The sequence below is a fragment of the Typopeltis vanoorti genome, chromosome 17 (assembly GCF_054136105.1).
Source record: "Typopeltis vanoorti isolate ZY-2024b chromosome 17, IOZ_Tvanoo_1.0, whole genome shotgun sequence".
In the NCBI taxonomy this organism is placed as follows: domain Eukaryota; kingdom Metazoa; phylum Arthropoda; class Arachnida; order Uropygi; family Thelyphonidae; genus Typopeltis; species Typopeltis vanoorti.
The window spans coordinates 42,997,053-43,018,314 of NC_143565.1; the positions used below are offsets into that span (position 1 = coordinate 42,997,053).

A 21,262-nucleotide genomic window follows, 5' to 3' on the forward strand; every position below is an offset into this window, starting at 1 on the left:
ATACGTATTGGTGGTCACTGATTAGCTGATAGTTCTCCAAATGTCAAAGAAGTTGGCAATTGATGATCTCCATTATTTCGAACAGCACTAAGATGTGAGCAATAGATTGACTATTTGATTAGACACATCACATTTTTCTGGAATTGACTATATATAGGCTTGCTTCCCTGCTGTGGATAGATGCCTTGCTTCTCCACAACAGGGAAGCAAGGTGGATTATTTAAAAAAAAAACAGTATGGGCCGCATGATGGTATAAGAAACAGTGCAATATGGATGAGATGTTATAATTGATACATAGGTGGTGATGGGGGGGGGGGGGGAACTATTCACGTCTGGTAAGAATAAGATGTTCCCAGATTTTTGGCAAGGAAAGGTAGTCATTACTGTTCGAATTAGGATGATGCAGCAGAACTTCAGCACTCTTCTTACAAAAATTCAAATTTGAAATGATGTCAGTAGAGTAGGTGGGTGTTCTTGACCAGAAGATTCTGTTGCTGGTTGTTCCAAGCCAGATTTTTTATTAATAAAGAAGAGGTATTAGTTAGTAGCACAACTGGTAAGATATCATGAGAACCAGAAGCTTTTTTGGTATCCAGATTGTTCAAGATTCTTCTGGTGTCTTTCTTGGAAAGCCACAGTTGAAAGGAGATTTTTTATAGCTTTTTTTTGTGAGGGGAGGGGGGGGTGATATTTTTATGGAGATTTTAGTATCAGTCCCACATGAGAGGCAGCAGGGCCTATTGCAAATAAATTCCATGTGTAGGTTAGTTCCTTAATTTAATCACAGTGACATATCAACTTCGATTTACCATCATGTTAGTATTTCACATGTGAAAAGAGCAGGGAGCATACTGTGGGAGGAGATGCTTTCCATAATATTGCCTTGACAGTAATCCTTGCATATCACTATGTGACCTCCCTATAGTCACAATCTGGCAGTGAGATAGTGTGCCAGCTAATAAGGAAGCCTTCTAAATTTGTTATTATCAGGTCTGTTCAGTAGTACACTTACTAGTAGCCAGCCTACAGAACTGCTTTGTTGCTATATCCTTGAAGATTGAGAAGTTTTGGATCACCACAGTATGTTTGGCATCCCCAGGAAGGATATCACTCTCATTGCATGTTAGAAGAGAATTTTTTGAAGATTGGGAGGGACAAAAACCACAGTCCCTGCTCTGGGAACCAATCATGGGTGCAACAGCTATTTGGCTGCCAATAAGCAAAGTGATGGCATGTGGTGCGTGTGTGTGCGCGCGTGCACGCATGCTTATTACCTGCTGAAAATCTTTATTCAAGTTTATAATATTTGAGATATTTGTCTATAGAGGAAGAGAGCACTGAAAGATATCTAAACTTTTTATTATTTTTAGATAAGTATACTTCTCAGTTTGGAACAGGAAATCAGTATGCCTATTATCATGAAGATGATGAAACTACTTTCCAGCTTGTTGACACTGCTAGGGTTCATAAGCCACTGCATCAGAGAGGTAGATTTCGCATGAACCAGGTAGGAATTTGTAGTCACCTAATCATTTTAAAAACAAAAATTTATATTTAAAGAAATACAAACCTGATTGATAAAAAGTAGTTTAACATCAGAATATTTACTCATTAGATCAAAAAACGGAAAATACTAACATTTGCAAAAAATGACCAGTTGACCAGAACTTGTTATACTGAATCAAACTTCAGTTGTGTAATTAGAAGTCTCTCAGACTTGAATTTTCACTTGTGAATAACTTTAGTCTTTACCTATTATATCATTAAGAAAGACATCTACTTTCTGTATTGTGTACCTGGCATCAAATTCCATCAAAAATGTGATTAATCTTTATAAGGGCTTTCCATCTGCAAGTGAATTATCTCATATGTAAGTGACAGTGTTTTATTCTGGGAAAGTCTACCCTTTAAAAACAAAAAATGATTGAAGAACACATACAGTAAGTAGGCACAGTATTGTAAAGACATTTAAATTAATTTAAACATCTTTACGTAATTTGTCTATGGACAAATTTTTGTTATTTTCATTATTAGAGAAAGAGGTACATGTGGATATTGTTGTATTGATAAGATATTAGCCTGTTGTTTGTACAATATTCCAGCAGTAGTAGTTCTTGTAATTCTTGTAGACAGGCTTATACGTTGGTAACACATGACTAGTAAATTATTTAAGGAATGTATACTGGAATATTATTAAAAGAAACTTTAATGAATACTTCCTATATTTCAGTAATATCACATTGACACATCTTCATGGGAACATGAAGATGTGGCAATGTCACATCTTCATGGAAACATAACTATGACATGTGCATGCAGGCACTACGAAGAGCAAATGAGGCAGAAGAGAGAAAACTAATGTCGTTCCTAGAGTCCTAAAGGTTACCCTAGCAGACTATATTGGGTTGTCTTGGCTGTTGGGCTGAAGTTCTCGATGCAGGCTTCCCAAATTTGTTGAGGTTTGGAAAGTTTTTTAGAGCTGAGGCTGATTCCATGAATAGTCTTTCATATTTAAATTTGCTGCAGTGTATTAATGTGGCTTTCTTCCAACGTATTCTGTGGTGGCTATCCAGAGCATGGTCTGCCAGACCAGAGTGGTGGCTGTACTGGTGAAACCGGATGTAGTCTTTGTGTTCTGAAATCCTGACATTTGCTGTCCTGCCTGTTTGGCCAAAGTAGGTTAGTTTTGGTGGATGGCATTGATTCCCCCCACATACAAATTAGCCAAAGCACTCACAAACTATACTGGCAACACACCATCACACATAAAAAACTCAGCCCACTTCAAAGCCAGTATAGAAAACCCTCTCACTCCAACATACTGACTTGATTAAACTGTTCTTGACTGTTTGCTGGCTGTCTTGATGTCAGTGGCACAGTTACATCAATTGAAAATCCAGATTATGATATTGTGATATGAGTAGAACAGCTGATGGACAAACTATAAATATACATTGAGAGAAGTGAAGAAAAAAAAAAAAGAAAATGTATATATATGTATACTCACATGTGACCATTCATCTACCTCTGTCTGACTTTGGCCAGCCTCTAGTCTTACAATGGCTTGACAGCTGAATTCATCAGTTAAAAGATGTCTTGCCATATCCAAGAAGAAATTAACTGATTTGATACTTTATTCAAAACTAAATATTATATTATTCCTGCAGTGTAGATCTAAGCTAGCATGTTTCAAATAAAACAAAATTATGTTAAAAATATTCAATACTCTTTTTCAGGTTTTCTTGGAAGTAAAGAAATATACTAGGCCATACTGCTTCTGAAGGTAGCAGGATATTAGTTCGCTGTTAGTATGGTGGCGGTTGTTGGATACCGCATGATAGATAATTACATTTTCCAAAAATAAGTTCCCTGTAACAGTTTAATGGTATGAAACATATAATTCTAGCATCGGCAAGTAAGGAAGTAGTAAAATAATTATATACAAAGTACCACACAGTGTGACGTAAAACGTAAAAAAATTTAAGGAACTATTTTATGCAGCTTAAGCCTATAGTACGAATGGTAAGAAAAGCCGAAAGTGTAGCTTATTCCACTACTTCCAAGATAACCTGAAAAAGAGTATAATTAACAAGAATTTTGAATCTTATTCAGAAATATCAAGATGAAGAAGTTGATAACATCCTTTATCAAAGAAGATGAGATTGTATGAAAATCATGATGAAAATTTGACCGAAACGTACTGAATTAAATTTTAAATATTTTGTATTTACAAAAAACAAATGTTTTGAACAAAAATGCTCATTAAAAACTGATTTTATAAAAGACAAAAAAAAAGATTAATAAACATGATGAAACTTCATCTAATTATTATTATTATGTGATGCCTCCAGGGAGTACAAAGACTCATCAAGGGAGTGTGCCAACAGCATCGAAGGATTGATCTACTTCTAACTGCGCTCAAACTTGCATAGCTTTTTGTGTGAGCCATTAGGCAGAGGCTCTACATCGACCAACCTTTGCTAACAAAAAATGCAAAAAAGTTCTTTCTTCTATTGCTATGCCATTAAGTCAAAATAGAATCAACCATGGAAAAAGCATTAGCGATGAGATTACATGTGTCAGTGAAATGCTCTTAAGAAGACTAATATTCCGTTACTGTTTTGGAAAGAATGGAAAAATTGCACTGCACATTTTGAGTGAAATAAGAAAATTTCCAGCACCAGCTGCCAGAGTTTAGTGAAAGAGTATTTTTTTATTTTTAGAAGCTTTCTAATTAAGACATCTTTCTGATGTAGACATCACAGTTTCTCTATATTTAACAGTTTAAAAACAGTCCCATTAATATTTTTGTTATTTAAGGATATACATTGGTGGTCTGAAATGTTCTCTCGGCCTCAACCATAAATGGCAACACTCTATTGGCAAGGTTTTTTTTTTTTTTTTCCTAAGTTGATACATCTGTCATAAGCATCAATGTGAAATTGCAAGTCATTCTGTCAAGTAGTTTTTTTTATACAGCTCTGAAGCAAAAGTCTTGTCTGTATCCTTTGAAATTGATAAAATTGAGTATTATGCAGTTATAAAATTCTTTGTGAAAGGTTTAACGGCAAAAGAAATTCATTTTGCAGTTAAATGTTTATTCATCATAAACGTTTATTAGCACTCTTCCTTCGTTTTTGACAATTAAGAAATGAGCTGCTGAGTTTTAAACATGGCCGTACCAGCCTTGAAGATATCCATGCGAAGGACATCCAAAAAATGTAACAACACCAGAAATCATTGATCAGTGCACTATATGGTATTGGATGACTGGCGAGTTAAAGTGCGTGAAATTGCTGAGACTATAGGCATTTCAAAATGTAGGATACATTTAGGATACATTTTGCATGCGCAGATCAAAAACGCACTCTGCATGAAAATCTCTGAACAGTGCTTGGAGTGTTTTAGCTAGAATAAAACTAATTTTGTGCATGAAAACAGTGGACAGAAGCCAGTTTCAGCACTAAAGAAGACAATTTCATGGCATCAGTGTTTTGGGATGCTAAAGGCATTTTATTTATTAATTATCTTGAAAACGATAAAACAATAACCATGGAATATTATTCTGATCTTTTAACCAGACTAAATGAAAAAAATTCATTAGAAAAGACCCAGTTTGCAGAGGAAAAAAATCATCTTTCATCAGGACAATGCACCTGCCCACAAAGTTGTTTTGGCAATGGGAAAATTAAGGGATCTGCACTATGAAATGTTGGAACTTCCACCCTGTTCCCCAGATTTGGCTCCCTCTGACTTCTATCTCTTCCCAAAACTAAAACTCTTCCTCGCTGGTCAGCATTTTTCTTCAAATCAAGAGGTGATTGCAGCTGTAGAGGGGTATTTTGCAGATCTTACCGAGAACCACTAATGGGACGGGATAATGGTGCCGGAGCATTGCTATAAATGTATTAGTCTTAAGGGAGATTAGGTTGAAAAATAAAAATAATTTTGAAATTATGATTTGTTTTTTCATTGTTAGGCTGAGAACTTTTCAGATCACCCATGTAAGTGCTGTGGTCTTCCTTGATTTTTATAATTTTTATTCTGTATTTAATTGTTAATAAATGTATATTGTAAAATTAAATTACTGTTTTATTAAATTAAGGGAAAGTAAAATTTATTTCTGCCTTTTCTTGTTACATTATTAGATGAAGTAGCATTGCATTTTTTTAATCTTTTGTTAGTTTTTTATAAATCAGTTTTTAATAAGAATTTTTGTTCCAAACATGTTTTTGTAAAATTCAAAATATTTAAAATTTAATTCAGTATGCTTTGGTCAAAAATTGGAAACTGAATATTCATTTATATGGTCAAATCTTGCTTCAGTGCATTGCTAAATGAAATAAAAAATTTATGATTGAGCAGCTTAATTAATCAAGCAATTGTACAGTTTTTGTTTTGTTTTTAATTTTGAACATGTCCTTTTTTTATTCATTTCCTGCATTGAGAGCATCATTACATTTAATTTTAAAATCCTCTGTTAAAATTACAGTTTTTAAATATTTAAGATACTTTTAATAACAATGAAAGAGAAACTTTCACTACACTTTATGAAATTGTCTTCTTTTCATTATTTTTTTATTTTGTAGCAACGTAACCTTCGCAATAGGGATAGGCAAAAATTAGTTCAGCAACAGCAACTTCAGGTGCTTTCAAAAACAGCCAAAGGAAGAGAAAGGTAAGCAGCTTTAATATGAAATCTGTTGAGAAAGTTTGAGATTGGATGTATGTTAAAATGTATATTCAGTAGATGACATCATAGCACTGTATGATATCATCTACTGTGATAAACATGTTTTATTTCATTTTTATTTTTTTGCTGAATGAATGTATGTGCACAATGTGTTGTATTAAATTGTATTTTAAAATTTGCAGTGAAATATATCATTTATTGAAAATAAAATAAAATTAAATTAAATGACACCTCCAGGGAGTCCAAAGACTCATCGAGGGAGGGTACCTACTACAACTAACCAAAACCACACCAATGCCATCTGCCCCCCCCCCCCACCACCACTAGTATTTCCACAGACAATTACAAATCACGGGTTTGAATCCCGCCATATCCATGGCAGGATTTAAACCCGCAGCCTTTTGGCTGGAGAGCAGATACGCTAACCACTCGGCCAATCAGGCTGGCAATAGTATATAGAGAAGCTACTATGCAATGCACAGATCTAAATAGTTCTGTTAATTTAAAGTCAAAAGATCATAATTGTAAGTGATTGACATTAAACAACTATTCAACATCAAGAAACTGAAAAGTGTGTGATTTAGTTTGAAATAACCACCAATTTTAAAACTAAACTGTGCATGAAATAGCATAAGAAATTCAGGTCTCATAGTTCATACCACTGAATATTTTCATTTCAACTCATTCAGGCTTTTTGTGTCAAATATAGAACATACGTAATTCAGCCTCTATATTCAACAAGGACCCTTTTTTTAGTCTTCTGAAACCAGATTTCCGTGTGATTCTAGCAGTAGTAGAAATAACGAGCAAAGCAGGTTGTTGAAAATAATCCAGTTCTTCTAGTCAATGTCGTTTTTGATGGTGGATTTATTCTTAATTGTGTGATGGTGGATATATTCTTAATCTTAAACTTTTCATGACAAGGCTATGTTATTTTTACCAGTTATACTAGAGTGATCTGAAAAGTTCTCAGCCTCGACCATAAATAGCAACACTGTCAGCAAGATTTTTTTTTTCTAAGTTGGTACATCTGTTATAAGCATCCATGTGAAATTGCAAGTCATTCTATCAAGTAGTTTGTTTTATACAGCTGTCTGAAGCAAAAGTGTTGTCTGTATCCCTTGAAATGGATAAAATTGAGTATTGTGCAGTTGTAAATTACTTGTAAAAGAAGATTTAATGCCAAAAGAAATTCATTCGAAGTTCATAAAAGTTTATGGGCACTTTTCTCCGTTTTCGACAATTAAGAAATGGGCTGTCGAGTTTAAACTTGGCCATGAAGACGATCCACATGAAAGATGTCCAGAAAGTGTAACAACACCAGATGTCATTGATCAAGTACACGATATTGTATTGAATGACCCGCGAGTCAAAGCGCGTGAAATTGCTATGACTATAGGCATTTCAAAAGAACGTTTAGGATATACTTTGCATGAAGAATTGCAAATGAAAAAGCTATGTGCAAAATGGGTGCCACACTTGCTCACAGCAGATCAAAAATGCACTTGCATGAAAATCTGAACAGTGCTTGGAGTATTTTAACAAGAATTAAACTGATTTTGTGCATAGATTTATTACTATGGATGAGACATGGATTCACCATTATATACCAGAATCCAAACAGCAGTCAAAACAGTGGATAGAAGCCAGTTGTTCAGTGCCAAAGAAAACAAAGTCAATTCCATCAGCAGGAAAGGTCATGGCATTGGTGTTTTGGGATGCTAAAGGCATTTTGTTATTAATTACCTTGAAAAGGGTAAAACAATAATCGGGAAATATTATTTCGATCCTTTAGCCAGACTAGATGAAAAAATTTGTGATTTTTTTCTTCTGCAAACCCGGTTTGCAGAAGAAAAAATGATCTTTCATCAGGACAATGCACCTGCCCACAAAGGTGTTTTGGCAATAGAAAATTAAGGGATCTGCACTATGAATTGTTGGAACATCCACCCTATTCCCCAGATTTGGCTCCCTCTGACTTCTGTCTCTTCCCAAAACTAAAACTCTTCCTCGCTGATCAGCGTTTTTCTTCAAATCAAGAGGTGATTGCAGTAGAGTGGTATTTTGCAGATCTTGTTCCTCACTTCTTCACAATTCAGCTACATAATCACAGAACAAATTTTTCCTTTTCATTCCATTTTGTGCTATTCTTTTAGAACATTCCTTCTGTTTTATGTATTCTTAAAGAGTATAGTCTACAGGTCTTGAAATTCAATATTACTGCGCTTCTTTCTCCTCGATTTTTGTCCACCTCTGTTATTGATGTGATGCAAGTTGAACTATCTCTTGTGGATCAGATTACAAATGTTAAGCAAAATACTTCATATTAATAGTCCTTGTAGTAGTAATCCATTTGAAGCTGATCTACTAAATTATAGGTAATACACATATTTCACAAATTAGTGTCTTAGAGAGTTTTTTTTATGTGTGTGTTTAACACATTTGGGATTGTATTCATCATCATCACGAACCATGGGCTCACTGCCCGTTGTCTGATGCCTCCTTCACTATCTTCTTCCACCTTTTTTTGTCCAGTGCACAGTGTTGCAGTTTCTGTACATCCATTCCACACCAGTCCTTTATGTCGTCCATCCATTCTCTGTGTAGTCTACCTTTTCTGTTTACACCATCCATAATACCAAACAATAATGTCTTTATCTTCCGGTCCTCACTCATTTTGCAGATGTGTCCAAAGAATTGCAGCTTCTGTTTTATAATCTTCTGCATTAGATTCTCCTTTGGTTGTATCTTCCAATAGAGCTCTTCATTTGTGATTTTCTGTACCCATCCTGTTCTTAGAATCTTCCTGTAACAAGTTCTTTCAAATGCCAAAATTATTTTTCTTGATTCCTTATTTATTCCTTTTCTTGTATTCCTTTCCTAATATAGTGATTATGCCTTGTTTATTGAAACTAATGTTATGTTATAGTTCTATAACCCAAGTTTGTCAGTTATGTTTTGAGAAGCAAAAAATTATTTAAAAAAATTTTGAGGTAGAAAAATGGTATGTTTATTCAGTCATTCAAGAGTAACTAGCCTCTGAAATTTTTAGTATTTTAAATCAGTAAAAAAGCACTATACTAAAAACACCTAAAAAGAATTTTCGCCACTTCTGCAGATACTTCAATAAGTTGTTGCATTCAACCAATTTTAACTAAACTTGGAATAAACTGTCTCTAACATTGCTTCCATAGCTCAGTGTCGGTTTAGCCGAAGCCCTTTGGTTGGAAAGACCTAGGTTCAATTCCCATCTATGATGTGAGGAACCTTTATCTGATCTCTTTCGACTAAAGGTGAGTTAGCCAGTCTCATACGGAGGTACAGGGTTTTTTTCACCCTGTTTTTCGTCCCTCAGAACAGGCAAACCGGCCCCATGAACACAAACGGATTACAGTCATGAATACTTACGACAATATGTGGAAAAGATAGGGTCCTCACCACATGTCGTTATGCCCATAATTAACCATGAGTCACATCACAGTAGTCAACCTCCTAGATAGGAGACGGCACATGAATGGAAGAAAAACAGTGCTTAAAAAAATCCTCAGCTTTTTCAATAGCCTCCAGACATTTTGCTACCTTTTTGATATTTTCTTCTGCATTCTTCTTTGCAGAAGAAAATGTTTCCATAATTTTTCCACTTATACGATTTCTTAGTTTTCTCTATATTCTGTGAACTGTCAATTTACTGTCTTCTTCCCATAATTGCTTCTGTAACTTGAGTACACCATGAAGTTCTAATTTGTCTGTCCTTGCAGACAACTTCACCTTTCTCTCTCTCTCTCTGGCTAAATCAATCAGGGTTTTCTTCAATCTGTCATTCTCTCCAAAGTATGATTATTGTTTTCAAACTTTTTAACTTTTTCTTGAAAAATATTTGTATATTTCAGTCTGTTCACCTTCAAAAGTGGCTCACCTTCGATTCTTTTGTAAAACTTTTGTACATGTTAGTTTTGAACAGGATTAAATCGAACATCATATTGAAAAGAAAAAAAAATTATGCAGCACAGATGAACCAGTCAGAAAACACATTCGAATAACATAACAGCTATATAAGATTAATTATTCTGTCAATTTTTAGGAAGCTAAAAATTGACTAGTCTAAATAACATACACAAGTTATTTAGCTGTGATAAGCCATTGAACCTGACACATTGAGAGGAAGATATGCAGACACATTGAACTCTCAGTTATCTCACCTTCATATAACTAGAAATTCAGATAACCATCCAGCAATCAAAATGTACATAATAGTAAAATATATAATTATAGGGAACTTTTTTTGTTACTTTTGTTAATTTATAAATGATTAATAATTAAATATTTTAATAATTATAGGCTGTATATTTTTTGACTGTGATTGTTATATATTATTATAATTACTTAATTTCATACCTTTGTGAAGTTTCAGGATGGATTCATCTCTATGCTGTTTATGTCTTGACTATTTTCAGAGATCGTATGCAGCAAGTTCGCAAGTGGCAAAAACAATTACGACAAAAGTTTGACCAAAAAGGTCAAGTTCCTATTAAAAATCGTGATGCTTCTGTGAGAGTAAGATCAGCTTGGCAAGTAATTGAAGAGATGGATTTTCCAAGGCTTGGAAAACTTTCTCTTCCAAATGTTGGAGAAGGCAAGGATGTGTAAGTATTTTTTTGGCATTTTTGCAGTATTGGATAGTCCAACATTTATATAAACTTTAGAAAAAAGATAATAAGACACATACACAAAATTCTTAATTTATGCCATTTATAAATTTTCAGACTAAGTTCATTTTTTCAGTTTGCACTGTTGAATCTAAACTGAAGATCTAAACTACTTGAAAAAAAAAAATCTTGATGTGGGATATTTTTATAAGGATAACTAACATAATACCAGGAGTTCTTGCATATCAGAAAATACTTACTGATAACTGACATTCTGCTGTTCTGAAAGAAGCCTCAGGATACGTATATAAAACTGAAAGAGACAAATTGCAAAATATACATACAAACATGGAAAACATTACAAGTTTTTTGAACCAGTAGGAATTCAGTTAATATCAATTATTAACTTAGTCTTATTTATTTATTTTATTTATTTTTTCATTTATTTCTTGGACTTCCAGTCTTACTTATTCATCATCAAATTCCTGACATGTACCCTCAAGGGTTGTACAGGATATGATAGTACTACATGAAAAATTTACATAATTTAACTTCCTATCTACAATTTTTCTCCAAATCAGTCTGTTACTTGTCAAGACTCCAACATTATCAGATCTTATATTTCTATCGTCTAAGGCACTTTGTACCGAATAAATCCACCTATATCTTGGTCTTCCACTGGGTCGTTTTCCTGCCAACCTGGCAGAGAACACTTGTTTTGCTAATCTTTCCTCGCCCATTCTGTTTAAGTGACCATACCACCTGAGATTAGCTCTGCTAACACATTCCTGGATGCTGACAATGTCAAGTTCTTTCCTAATATCCTCGTTTTTAATATGATATTGCCATTAATGCCATCTGTTCACGCCTCTAATCTTTCTCAGGTCTCATATCTGCGGTCTCTAGTCTTTGGTCAAGTGTTTTACTTCTGACCTAGCTCTCAGATCCATAAGTTAAAACTGGTTTGAACACTGTCTTGTATACAGCTAATTTAGTGTTCTGACTAATTTCTCTTTTATTCCATATGAATTTATTCAATTGAACTGCCTACCATACCAGCTTTGTTGATTCTGTTGTCTATTTCCATATCCATATTTAATTTACCATCTTCAGTAGAAATCGTGCCTAAGTAGCTGAAATGTTTTACTTGTTCCACAGGCCCCGTTCACAACACAGTTGACATTTTCAACAATTCTACCTATTTTCATTGTCTTTGTCTTTTTAATGCTGACCTTTATACCATATCTATTACAACAGTTATTCAATTTAGTCAGGGAATCTTGTAAACTTGTAGCGGATTTATTTAGAAGTATAACATTGTCCGCATAAAGCAAAGAGCTGACATTAACATCTCCAATTCTGATATCATGTTTAATACCACTTTCCTTCATAATGTGGTCCATATAGATCATGAATAACAGAGGTGATAATGTACAACCTTGTCTCACACCAGATTTAACATTAAACCATCTTCCTGTACTTCAATTCTAACTGCTGACTTACAACTCAAATAAAGACTAAGTATTGCTTGATATAATGCCCCATTGACACCATATAACTGCAGCGTATTGAATAGCTTCTCTCTTGGCATCTTGTCATATACCTTTTCCAGATCGACAAAACTTAAATACAGATCTTTGTTATATTCCCATGCTTTCTCAACTATTTGTCGTAAAGTGAAGATCTAATCCTGACAGCCTCTATTTGGCCTGAATCCAGCTTGTTCTTCACCAAGCTTTTCTTCCATAATTCTTCTCAACCGTTTCTCAAGTATGCTTGCATAGATCTTGCCAGGAACACTCAATAGGGAAATACCTCTGTAATTCTCACATTCAGTTTTATTTCCCTTTTTATATATGGGTACTATTAGAGCTCTACTCCAATCATCTGTCTTACATGCTTTCTGAACTATGCAGTGCAGCCACTGAGACTTTTATACCACCTTACGTAAGCATATCTGGTCGAATATCATCTTCTCCTACTGCCTTTCCACATTTCAAGCCTTTGATGGCTTTTTCTACTTCAAGTATGGATATGTATTTCTGACTGCATGCATGGTCAGTGTTTTTTACCACTGTTGCTATCATCACTGCTTGTTTCTTTTAGCAGTTTTTCAAAGTAATTACTCCATACTTCAAGCATATCTTTTTCTCCTGTTTTCATGTTACCTTTATCATCTCTAGCTCCTTTTACAGCACTCTTACCTCCATTTCTAAGCTTCTTCAACAACCTTCAGAATATCTTACCACCTTCTTGATATTTATTTTCTATGATCTTTCCGAAGTCCTCCCATGACTTTTGTTTAGCTAGTTTTACACAGTGTTTAGCTTTCTTACATTTGTCTCTGTATTCTCTAAAAGCACAAACTGACTTATTTGCCAGGAACTTTTGATATGCTTTCTTCTTTTCCTTCACTGCCTCTTTAACTTTCTGTGTCCACCATGGAGTTCTGATTTTTCTATCCTTGCAGACAACCTCACCACATGCCTCTCTGGCTGAATCAGTCAGAGTTTTCTTCAAGGCTTGCCACTGAATCTCTAAAGTTTGGTTCCCGTTCTCAAACTCTTTCATTTTTTCTTCAATAATCTTTGTATATTTTAGTCTACAGTTCACATCTGAGAGCTGCTCAACTTTCATTCACTTTAAAACTGTCTTACATGTCATTCTTTTCAATATGAAATTCAATTTTATCCTGCTCAATACCAAATAGTGATCACTTCCAATTTCAAATCCTCTGTACACTCTGGTGTTCTGCACAAGGGAGAAAACATCACTATCAACAATAACATAGTCAATGAGACTTTTCTTATTCCTTGCCTCTTCTCTCCATGTGAATTTGTGCACATTTTTATTTTGGAACATGGTGTTAGTAATAACCAGTCCATGTCCTGAGTAGAAATCCCACAGGTATTTGCCATTATTATTAGCTTTGCTGTTTTCTCCAAATTTTCCCAAAATATTTTTGTATGTCTGACAATCATTTCCTACTCTGCTATTTAGATCCCCAACAAGGACCAACTTTTCCTTTTTCATTGTGTCAGTTGCTTTTTCTAAAGGATCAAAAAATTCCTCCACTTCTACTTTAGTAGAACCTTCTGTGGGACCATAGGCACAAATAAGTCTCTTTGTCCAATTCCCCATTCTGATATTTGCCCACATCACTAATGACTGCCTGCCATTCAAGAAGATTAGCTGCATATTTTGTGTTGAATACTGTGGCTACTTCTTCTTTTCCTTGATTGTCATTTCTGGAATATAACATTATGTATTTATTGCTCAGAAAGATCTCACAAGTTTTACTGATCTCACCATTCTTACCTATTATACTTTTGTAATTAATTTGCCATTGTCACTAAGATAGTGGCTGAAAAGTTGAAATATTTTAGTTGTTCTGTAGGTTCTCCATGGAGAATGCAATTGATGTTTTCCATGTTCTTGTCTATTTTCATGGCTTTGTACTTGTTTTTTTTTATTGCATTTTCTTACAAGATTTGCTACAGAAATGATTTAATTTAGTTTGCATATTCTGAAGATTTGTAGTAGGTTTATTTAAGAGGATGACAACACCATAGAGTAAAGAACTAAGCTTAACATCATCTATTTAAATATCAGGTTTGGATAAAAAGGTAAAATCCAAAGATAACAGAAAATACTAAAGGAAACAGAATACATCAATCATCTACATTCTCAATGGTAAGTCTAACACATTTCAGTAGTTAGGCACAGATTTTAGTGAAAATGAAGAACTAAATACAAAGTTATATGGGGTAATTGGAACATTATACTGAGCAATACATAGTCTACATTGAAGTTGTAAGTCGGCAGTTAGAATTGGAGGATATTTAGGAAGATGGTTTGATATAAAATCAGGGATAAGACAAGGATGCACATTATTTCCACTCTTATTCATCATCTAGGGATCACATTATAACAGAAAGTGGCATTAAATCAGATATTAGAATCAGAGATATCAAACTAAGCTCTTTACTTTATGCAGATGATGTTTTAGTCCTAAACACATCCAGTGTAAGTCTCCAGGGTTCTCTAACTTTAGTAATAATGTAAACTTAATGTAGTTATCTCATAGCAGCTTGTACAGTCCTTAAGGGTACATATCAGGAAATTGAGGATGATTATGATTGATTGAAATTGAGGATGATAAGGAAGTTTCCATAGTGAGAAGTTAGCTGACTAAATTTATATAGAATAACGAGAAATCAGCCAAAACTGTAAACTAGCATCGTGTACAATTTTCAAACCAGCCTTAACATATGAATTTGTGATAGGATTAGAAATAAAATAGTTAAATGAAGTAATCAAAATTCCCTGAATCAAAAATTCAGGGAATAAAGAGGTGACTCGAATGTCAGAACCATATTATTAATATTAAACTATGTATGTACAAAGCTGATTTAAGAAGGTATGGTCACTTAAACAGAATGGGATCAGAGATTAGTTAAATATATGTGTGATAGCAAAATGGCCAGAAAAGATCTTGAGGAAGACCAGGTTAATGCTTTTAGTATTGCCTTAGGCATTTGTAAAGGCTAATTAAATAGATGATTTAATTAAATATTATAAAGTCCTAACAGTAATAGATTCATTTGAAAGATTGTTGATGGTCAACCTACACTGGCATCCAAAACATAAGGATGAACGCTATTTCTGAAGATTACAACTGCAAATTCAGATGAATCACCTTGTGACAATTTGTATAACTGATGATTTTGAGTAGAAAGTAGGCACACATTTAAATTTTCAAATCACATCCAAAGGGATCATGTGATAGCACTCGGCAGGATAAAAAGGCTGTGCTAAATGAATTGTGTTTGAAGGTAGCTCTTTTTTGTGAACGAATGAGGTTGCAAACTTGGATGTTTTGTAATATCTCAGAGACATCATCTAAATGATTTCATGCAGAGAAGAGTTATTGGAAAGCTTGAAGAAAGCTGTAGAATTACTGATATTGCCAGAGTTTGGAATCTCACATAGCATTGTGTCCAGTCTCTGGGCAGCATTTCAACCCAGTAGAATGTGTTCCAGACATTTGCTAAGAGGTTGCCCTCTCTCTACCATGGACCATGAAGTCAGATTTTTGGTTATGACAGCAAAACATAATTGACGCACCATAGAAGGTCAGCTCCATTGACGTACAGCTATGCGGATATTCAAAGAAACTGTGACAAGTAGGCCTATATACCTGAGGGCCTGTAGTCTGCATCCTTTATTCACAGCTCATCATAGAGCACATGCTAATGTACTCTTTACAGATGAGTCATTTTAGTCTCTTCCAATTCTAGACAACACTTGATCTGGCGTGAAAGCAGTACTGCTTACCATTGTGAGAACGTTCTTAAAAGGGATGGATATGGTAGTGATCATGTTTGGGGAAGGCATTATGCTTAATGGATGCACTGAGCTACAAGTGCTGGAAAAAGGGTCTATGACTGGTGAATGATATTACAACAAAGTTCTTCAGTGTCATGTTCAATTGTTTCAAGGCACTGTAGGCGAAGACAGTGCTATACTACATTGTACAGGAGCAGTGGAGATACTTCTGTAAACCAAGGATATTAATTGAATGTAGTGGCCAGCACCTTTCCCAAGATCTCAACCTAATAGAATATGTGTGGGATGCAATAGAGAGATGCATTGCTGTTTGAAATTCCTCTCCAGAAAACAAAAAGGGCTTATTCTTGCTCTGAAGGAGGAGTGTGCCAGTTTGCCTCAAGAACTCCTGAGTCACTTGGTGTTAAGCATGGTACGACGTTGTGTGAGCTGCATCATAGTTCAGAGTAGACATGTTCCTTACTGAAATGTATCTCCGAATAGTTTATATCTTGAATATTTTTCTGTAAACACCGTACATTAATTCCTTAACTACGTCCTTAGGAAATTTGTGACTTTTGCCAAAAAACATATTGCAATTTAATTTGTTCGAAATTTTATAACACATTTTTTGTGTAATATAATTTATTAGTATGCTGGCAATAAATTTATGTTCATATTTGTCTGTAGTCATGAAAATTTTTTCATATACAGGTAAAAATATAGTTTGTCCTTAGCTATTGGACATCAGTGTAGTAATAAAATCTTAATTGTGGTATAATAAATTTAGTTTAATCCTTTATCCAAGTGTGTGCAAACAAAGTTTGCGCCTGAAAGTATCTTCAGGACTGGGGTAAAGTGGTACAACACCGGGCGACTCCTTGTAAAGGTGGAGCAAGCTACCAACACTCCTATCTCAGTATCTCCCATAATGCAAAACACATCTCCTTGCAAATATGTATAATGTTATGCATTAAGGGAAGGGCCACTACCCAGGCTAGTTTCGACCTTTATTGAGGTCTCTTCAGTGGGAGCCATGCCCAAGTGGAGATACCAAGGCAGAAGCATTAGCAAGGTCATCTCCTCCTATAGGAGCTGCGAAACAGTGTGCCACCTTTTTATTAAATTACTCTGGATTTAGAGAAAGATGTTGAAAGTGTGGTGATATATCATACTATTCTGTATATCCCATGAGTATTAATGAAGAAACAGTGATGATAAATCTTGTAGAGTATTTTTTGGCCAAAAAATAAAAATAAAAAAGGAAAAGTTTACTGAAACAATCCACAAAATTTATAAGTTCTTTTTTTTTTTTATTATTATTAAAGAACTATTCATTAATGCTGAGAATTATAGAATGCTCAGCATTAATGGATTCTTTTACTTTTGGCCTTTTTAAAATAATTTCATAAACGACCTGTGGGCTTTAGGTTTTATTTTAGAACTTCTAGATTTATAGTTCTTGAGAGAAGTCCTTTTCTATTGTTTTCATGAGTAATGATGACTACAACTCTTCGAAAACCTATTTCTGACCCCAAATTTGATTTTCGTGTCTTGGTCATATGCAGTGTTTGTAAATGCCAAGACTGGAATGGTTTCCTTGTTCTCAGACTTTCCAATGGCTCACTCATACAGTGGAGCAGAATGGTATTTTTTCTTTCCAGAATTTTGAGTTTTTTTTTTTTCCAAGAAAGTATGCAGTTGACTGACATAACACTCTTGCCTCTCAGCCTTAGAAACTATTCTTAGATATTCCAGGACAACATTACACTGAATTTATTTAAATTCAGCTTTATTGATTGCAGTCTCAGTGAACAGCATTAGAGTAATCCCTGTGGATGTTGTATAGTAATTTTAACATGAGAGCTCTACTTGCATGCTCTTGAAAATTGGGATATAGTTCAGCAGTGATTTCTGACCATATAGATCTAAGAAATCAGGTGCTTGACTAGTAATGAAATTGTAACTAAAGAAGATTTTCTTCTTAAGGTTCAACTTCAGGTCCCAACTCCTTCAAATTTTTTTTTTTTAGTTACTTTATATAGAATTGCATAACCATTGCTCAGCAATTTTTAATTACTTCAGTTAAAGGAACTTAACTTGAAGGTGTAATAGCAGCATTAACTGCTTGTTTAATCATCAGAATTAAAGAGCATAATTGTTTAAATAATGCATTTAACAAGTTTTTTGTTGTTGTTCCCATATTGCAGTTAAATATCATTTGTAAAATAAATCTGTATTTCCATTCACATGACTTTCACAGATTTTAGTCATTTCAGGAAACAAGTGCATGTGATATATCGTTATGGATTTGAAGTCCAGTAGCCAAAATGCTATATATATTAGGGTTACTAAGTAATTTTATAAACTTAGTTATTTTATATATATATATATATATATATAGTTTGATATTGTGTAATGTTTCCGAAATTATCATTCATAGATGATTATTTAGATATTTTTCAGATGAAATTTTAAATTATTTATATTTGCAGCTATACTTGTGGTGCTGTGGAATATTATGATAAAACATATGATAGAGTAACGTGCAAACTGGAGAAACCACTCCAACGTATTAATCGTATATTTCATAAGGTGACCACCACAGATGATCCCATAATACGTCAGGTAATATTCGTGATATAGTAACTATTTTTTATTTATTAATTATTTAGAAATTCTTTTACAGAGAATGTTTCAATCTGAAATATTTACATAAAATTTGTAGTTAATGATAGTTATAATATTTTATTACATTTTAGAGAAATGTCACTATTTTTAAGATAGTCTACTGCTTGCAATTTAAAGATAATTATCACTTTAAGCTACAGATTTAAGATATCTGTTTCTTACCCTTGAATTTTGTTTTGGTAATTAAGTCGTATGTTAGTGATATAATCACTGTCTTCTGATAGTGTGAGTAGACCCCTAGTAGATTACCAACCACGGGTGCAAATTAAGTATGCACAGATAAGAAACTGTTAGCTGTGATGTTAAGATGCATTTTTGCCTTTCATTATATATTAAATTAAAGTAGGGAATCAGGATAGAAAAAAAAATTAACAGTTAATGATAGAATTAACAACCTTGCTGATGTCACATATAAAATACATATCTAGTGGTGTGATCAGACAGTAAAGATTTTATTTCTGAAGTCTGGAAATGTCTTAATTTTTTTTAATTTAAAATGAATTTCTCTAAAACTTTGAATTGAAAAATTCATCATTTGTTGAAATTAAACTTTTAATTTCAATAAATTATCTTAATTCCACAGTTTTTCTTTGTATCTTTTCAAGTTATGCTTGTATGAATCTTAACCTGGAAATCAGTAAAGAAATTCCTATATAACTCTTATATTCAGTTTTATATTTCTTTTTAAAGATGGGCCTTTTTGACCTTCTTACTATGTGTTTTAGATTATGCAGTGTTTGAGAACAGGAACCAAACCTGGGAGATTCAGTGGCAAGCCTTGAAGAAAACCCTGATTGATTCAGCCAGAGAGGCATCTGGTGAGGTTGTCTGCAAGGATAGAAAAATCAGAACTCCATGGTGGACACAGGAAGTTAAAGAGGCAGTGAAGGAAAAGAAGAAAGCACATCAAGTTCCTGGCAAATAAGTCAGCTTGTGCTCTTAGAGAACACAGAGACAAATGTAAGAAAGTTAAACACTGTGTAAAACTAGCTAAACAAAAGTCATGGGAGGACTCTAACTCCTTGCTGTAAAAGGAGTTAGAGATGATAAAGGTTACATGAAAACAGGAGAAAAAGATATGCTTGAAGTATGGAGTAATTACTTTGAAAAACTGCTAAATGAAACTAGCAGTGATGACAGCACAGTGGTAAAAAACACTGACCAGGCATGCAGTCAGGAATACATATCCATACTTGAAGTAGAAAAAGCCATCAAAGGTTTGAAATGTGGAAAGGCAGCAGGAGCAGCTGATATTCGACCAGAAATGCTGAAATATGGTGGTATAAAAGTCTTAAAGTGACTGCATTGCATAGTTCAGAAAGCCTGGACAGAGGGACGAATTCCTGATGATTGGAGTAGAGCTCTAATAGTACCCATATATAAAAAGGGAAATAAAACTGAATGTGAGAATTACAGAGGTACTTCCCTACTGAGTGTTCCTGGCAAGATCTATGCAAGCATATTTGAGAAAAAAGAAGAATTGTGGAAGAAAAGTTTGGTGAAGAAAAGCTGGATTCAGGCCAAATAGAGGCTGTCAGAATCAGATCTTCACTTTACGACAAATAGTTGAGAAAGCATGGGAACATAACAAAGATCTGTATTTAAGTTTTGTCGATCTGGAAAAGGTATATGACAAGGTGCCAAGAGAAAAGCTATTCAATACGCTACAGTTATATGGTGTCAATGGGGCATTATATCGAGCAATACTTAGTTTGAGTTGTAAGTCAGCAGTTAGAATTGAAGGAAGTACAGGAAGATGATTTAATGTTAAATCTGGTGTGAGACAAGGATGTACATTATCCCCTTTGTTATTCATTATCTATATGGATCACATTATGAAGGAAAGTGTTATTAATCATGATATCAAAATTGGAGATGTTAATGTCAGATCTTTGCTTTATGCGGATAATGTTGTACTTCTAAATAAATCCGCTACAAGTCTGCAAGATTCTCTGACTAAATTGAATAACTGTTGTGATAGATATGGTATGAAGGTCAGCATTAAAAAGCCAATGACAATGAAAATAAGTAGAATTGTTGAAAATGTCAATTGTGTTGTGAACGGGGGAACCTGTGGAACAAGTAAAATATTTCAGCTACTTAGGCACAATTTTTATTGAGGATGGTAAATTAAATAACGAAGTAGACAATAGAATCAACAAAACTGGTATGGTAGGAAGTCAATTGAATAAATTCATATGGAATAAGAGAGAAATTAGTTTTAACACTAAATTAGCTGTATACAAGACAGTGTTCAAACCAGTTTTAACTTATGGATCTGAGAGCTGGGTCAGAAGTAAAACACTTGACCAAAGACTAGAGACCCCAGATATGAGCGTCCTGAGAAAGATTAGAGGCATGAACAGATAGCATCAATGGCAATATCATATTAAAAACGAGGAT

The 21,262-nt window shown here is 34.1% G+C and overlaps 1 protein-coding gene and 1 long non-coding RNA gene across 2 annotated transcripts in view; one reads left to right on the forward strand and one right to left on the reverse strand.

Annotated features, from left to right (window-relative positions):
- LOC150097326 (eukaryotic translation initiation factor 3 subunit D-like) overlaps positions 1 to 21,262 on the forward strand; it is a 97,182-nt gene that overhangs the window by 13,853 nt on the left and 62,067 nt on the right. The window contains exons 3-6 of the mRNA XM_090406813.1: positions 1,372 to 1,508; positions 6,091 to 6,179; positions 10,649 to 10,837; positions 18,664 to 18,796. Coding sequence (XP_090262939.1) covers positions 1,372 to 1,508; positions 6,091 to 6,179; positions 10,649 to 10,837; positions 18,664 to 18,796 — 548 coding nt within the window. The remainder of the gene's footprint in view (positions 1 to 1,371; positions 1,509 to 6,090; positions 6,180 to 10,648; positions 10,838 to 18,663; positions 18,797 to 21,262) is intronic.
- Positions 1,403 to 21,262, reverse strand: part of LOC150097327 (uncharacterized) — a 111,359-nt gene continuing 91,499 nt past the window's right edge. Inside the window, exons 2-3 of the long non-coding RNA XR_016549646.1 lie at positions 11,101 to 11,153; positions 1,403 to 1,526 (exon numbers count right to left, since the gene is read on the reverse strand). This is a non-coding gene — a long non-coding RNA (uncharacterized LOC150097327). The remainder of the gene's footprint in view (positions 1,527 to 11,100; positions 11,154 to 21,262) is intronic.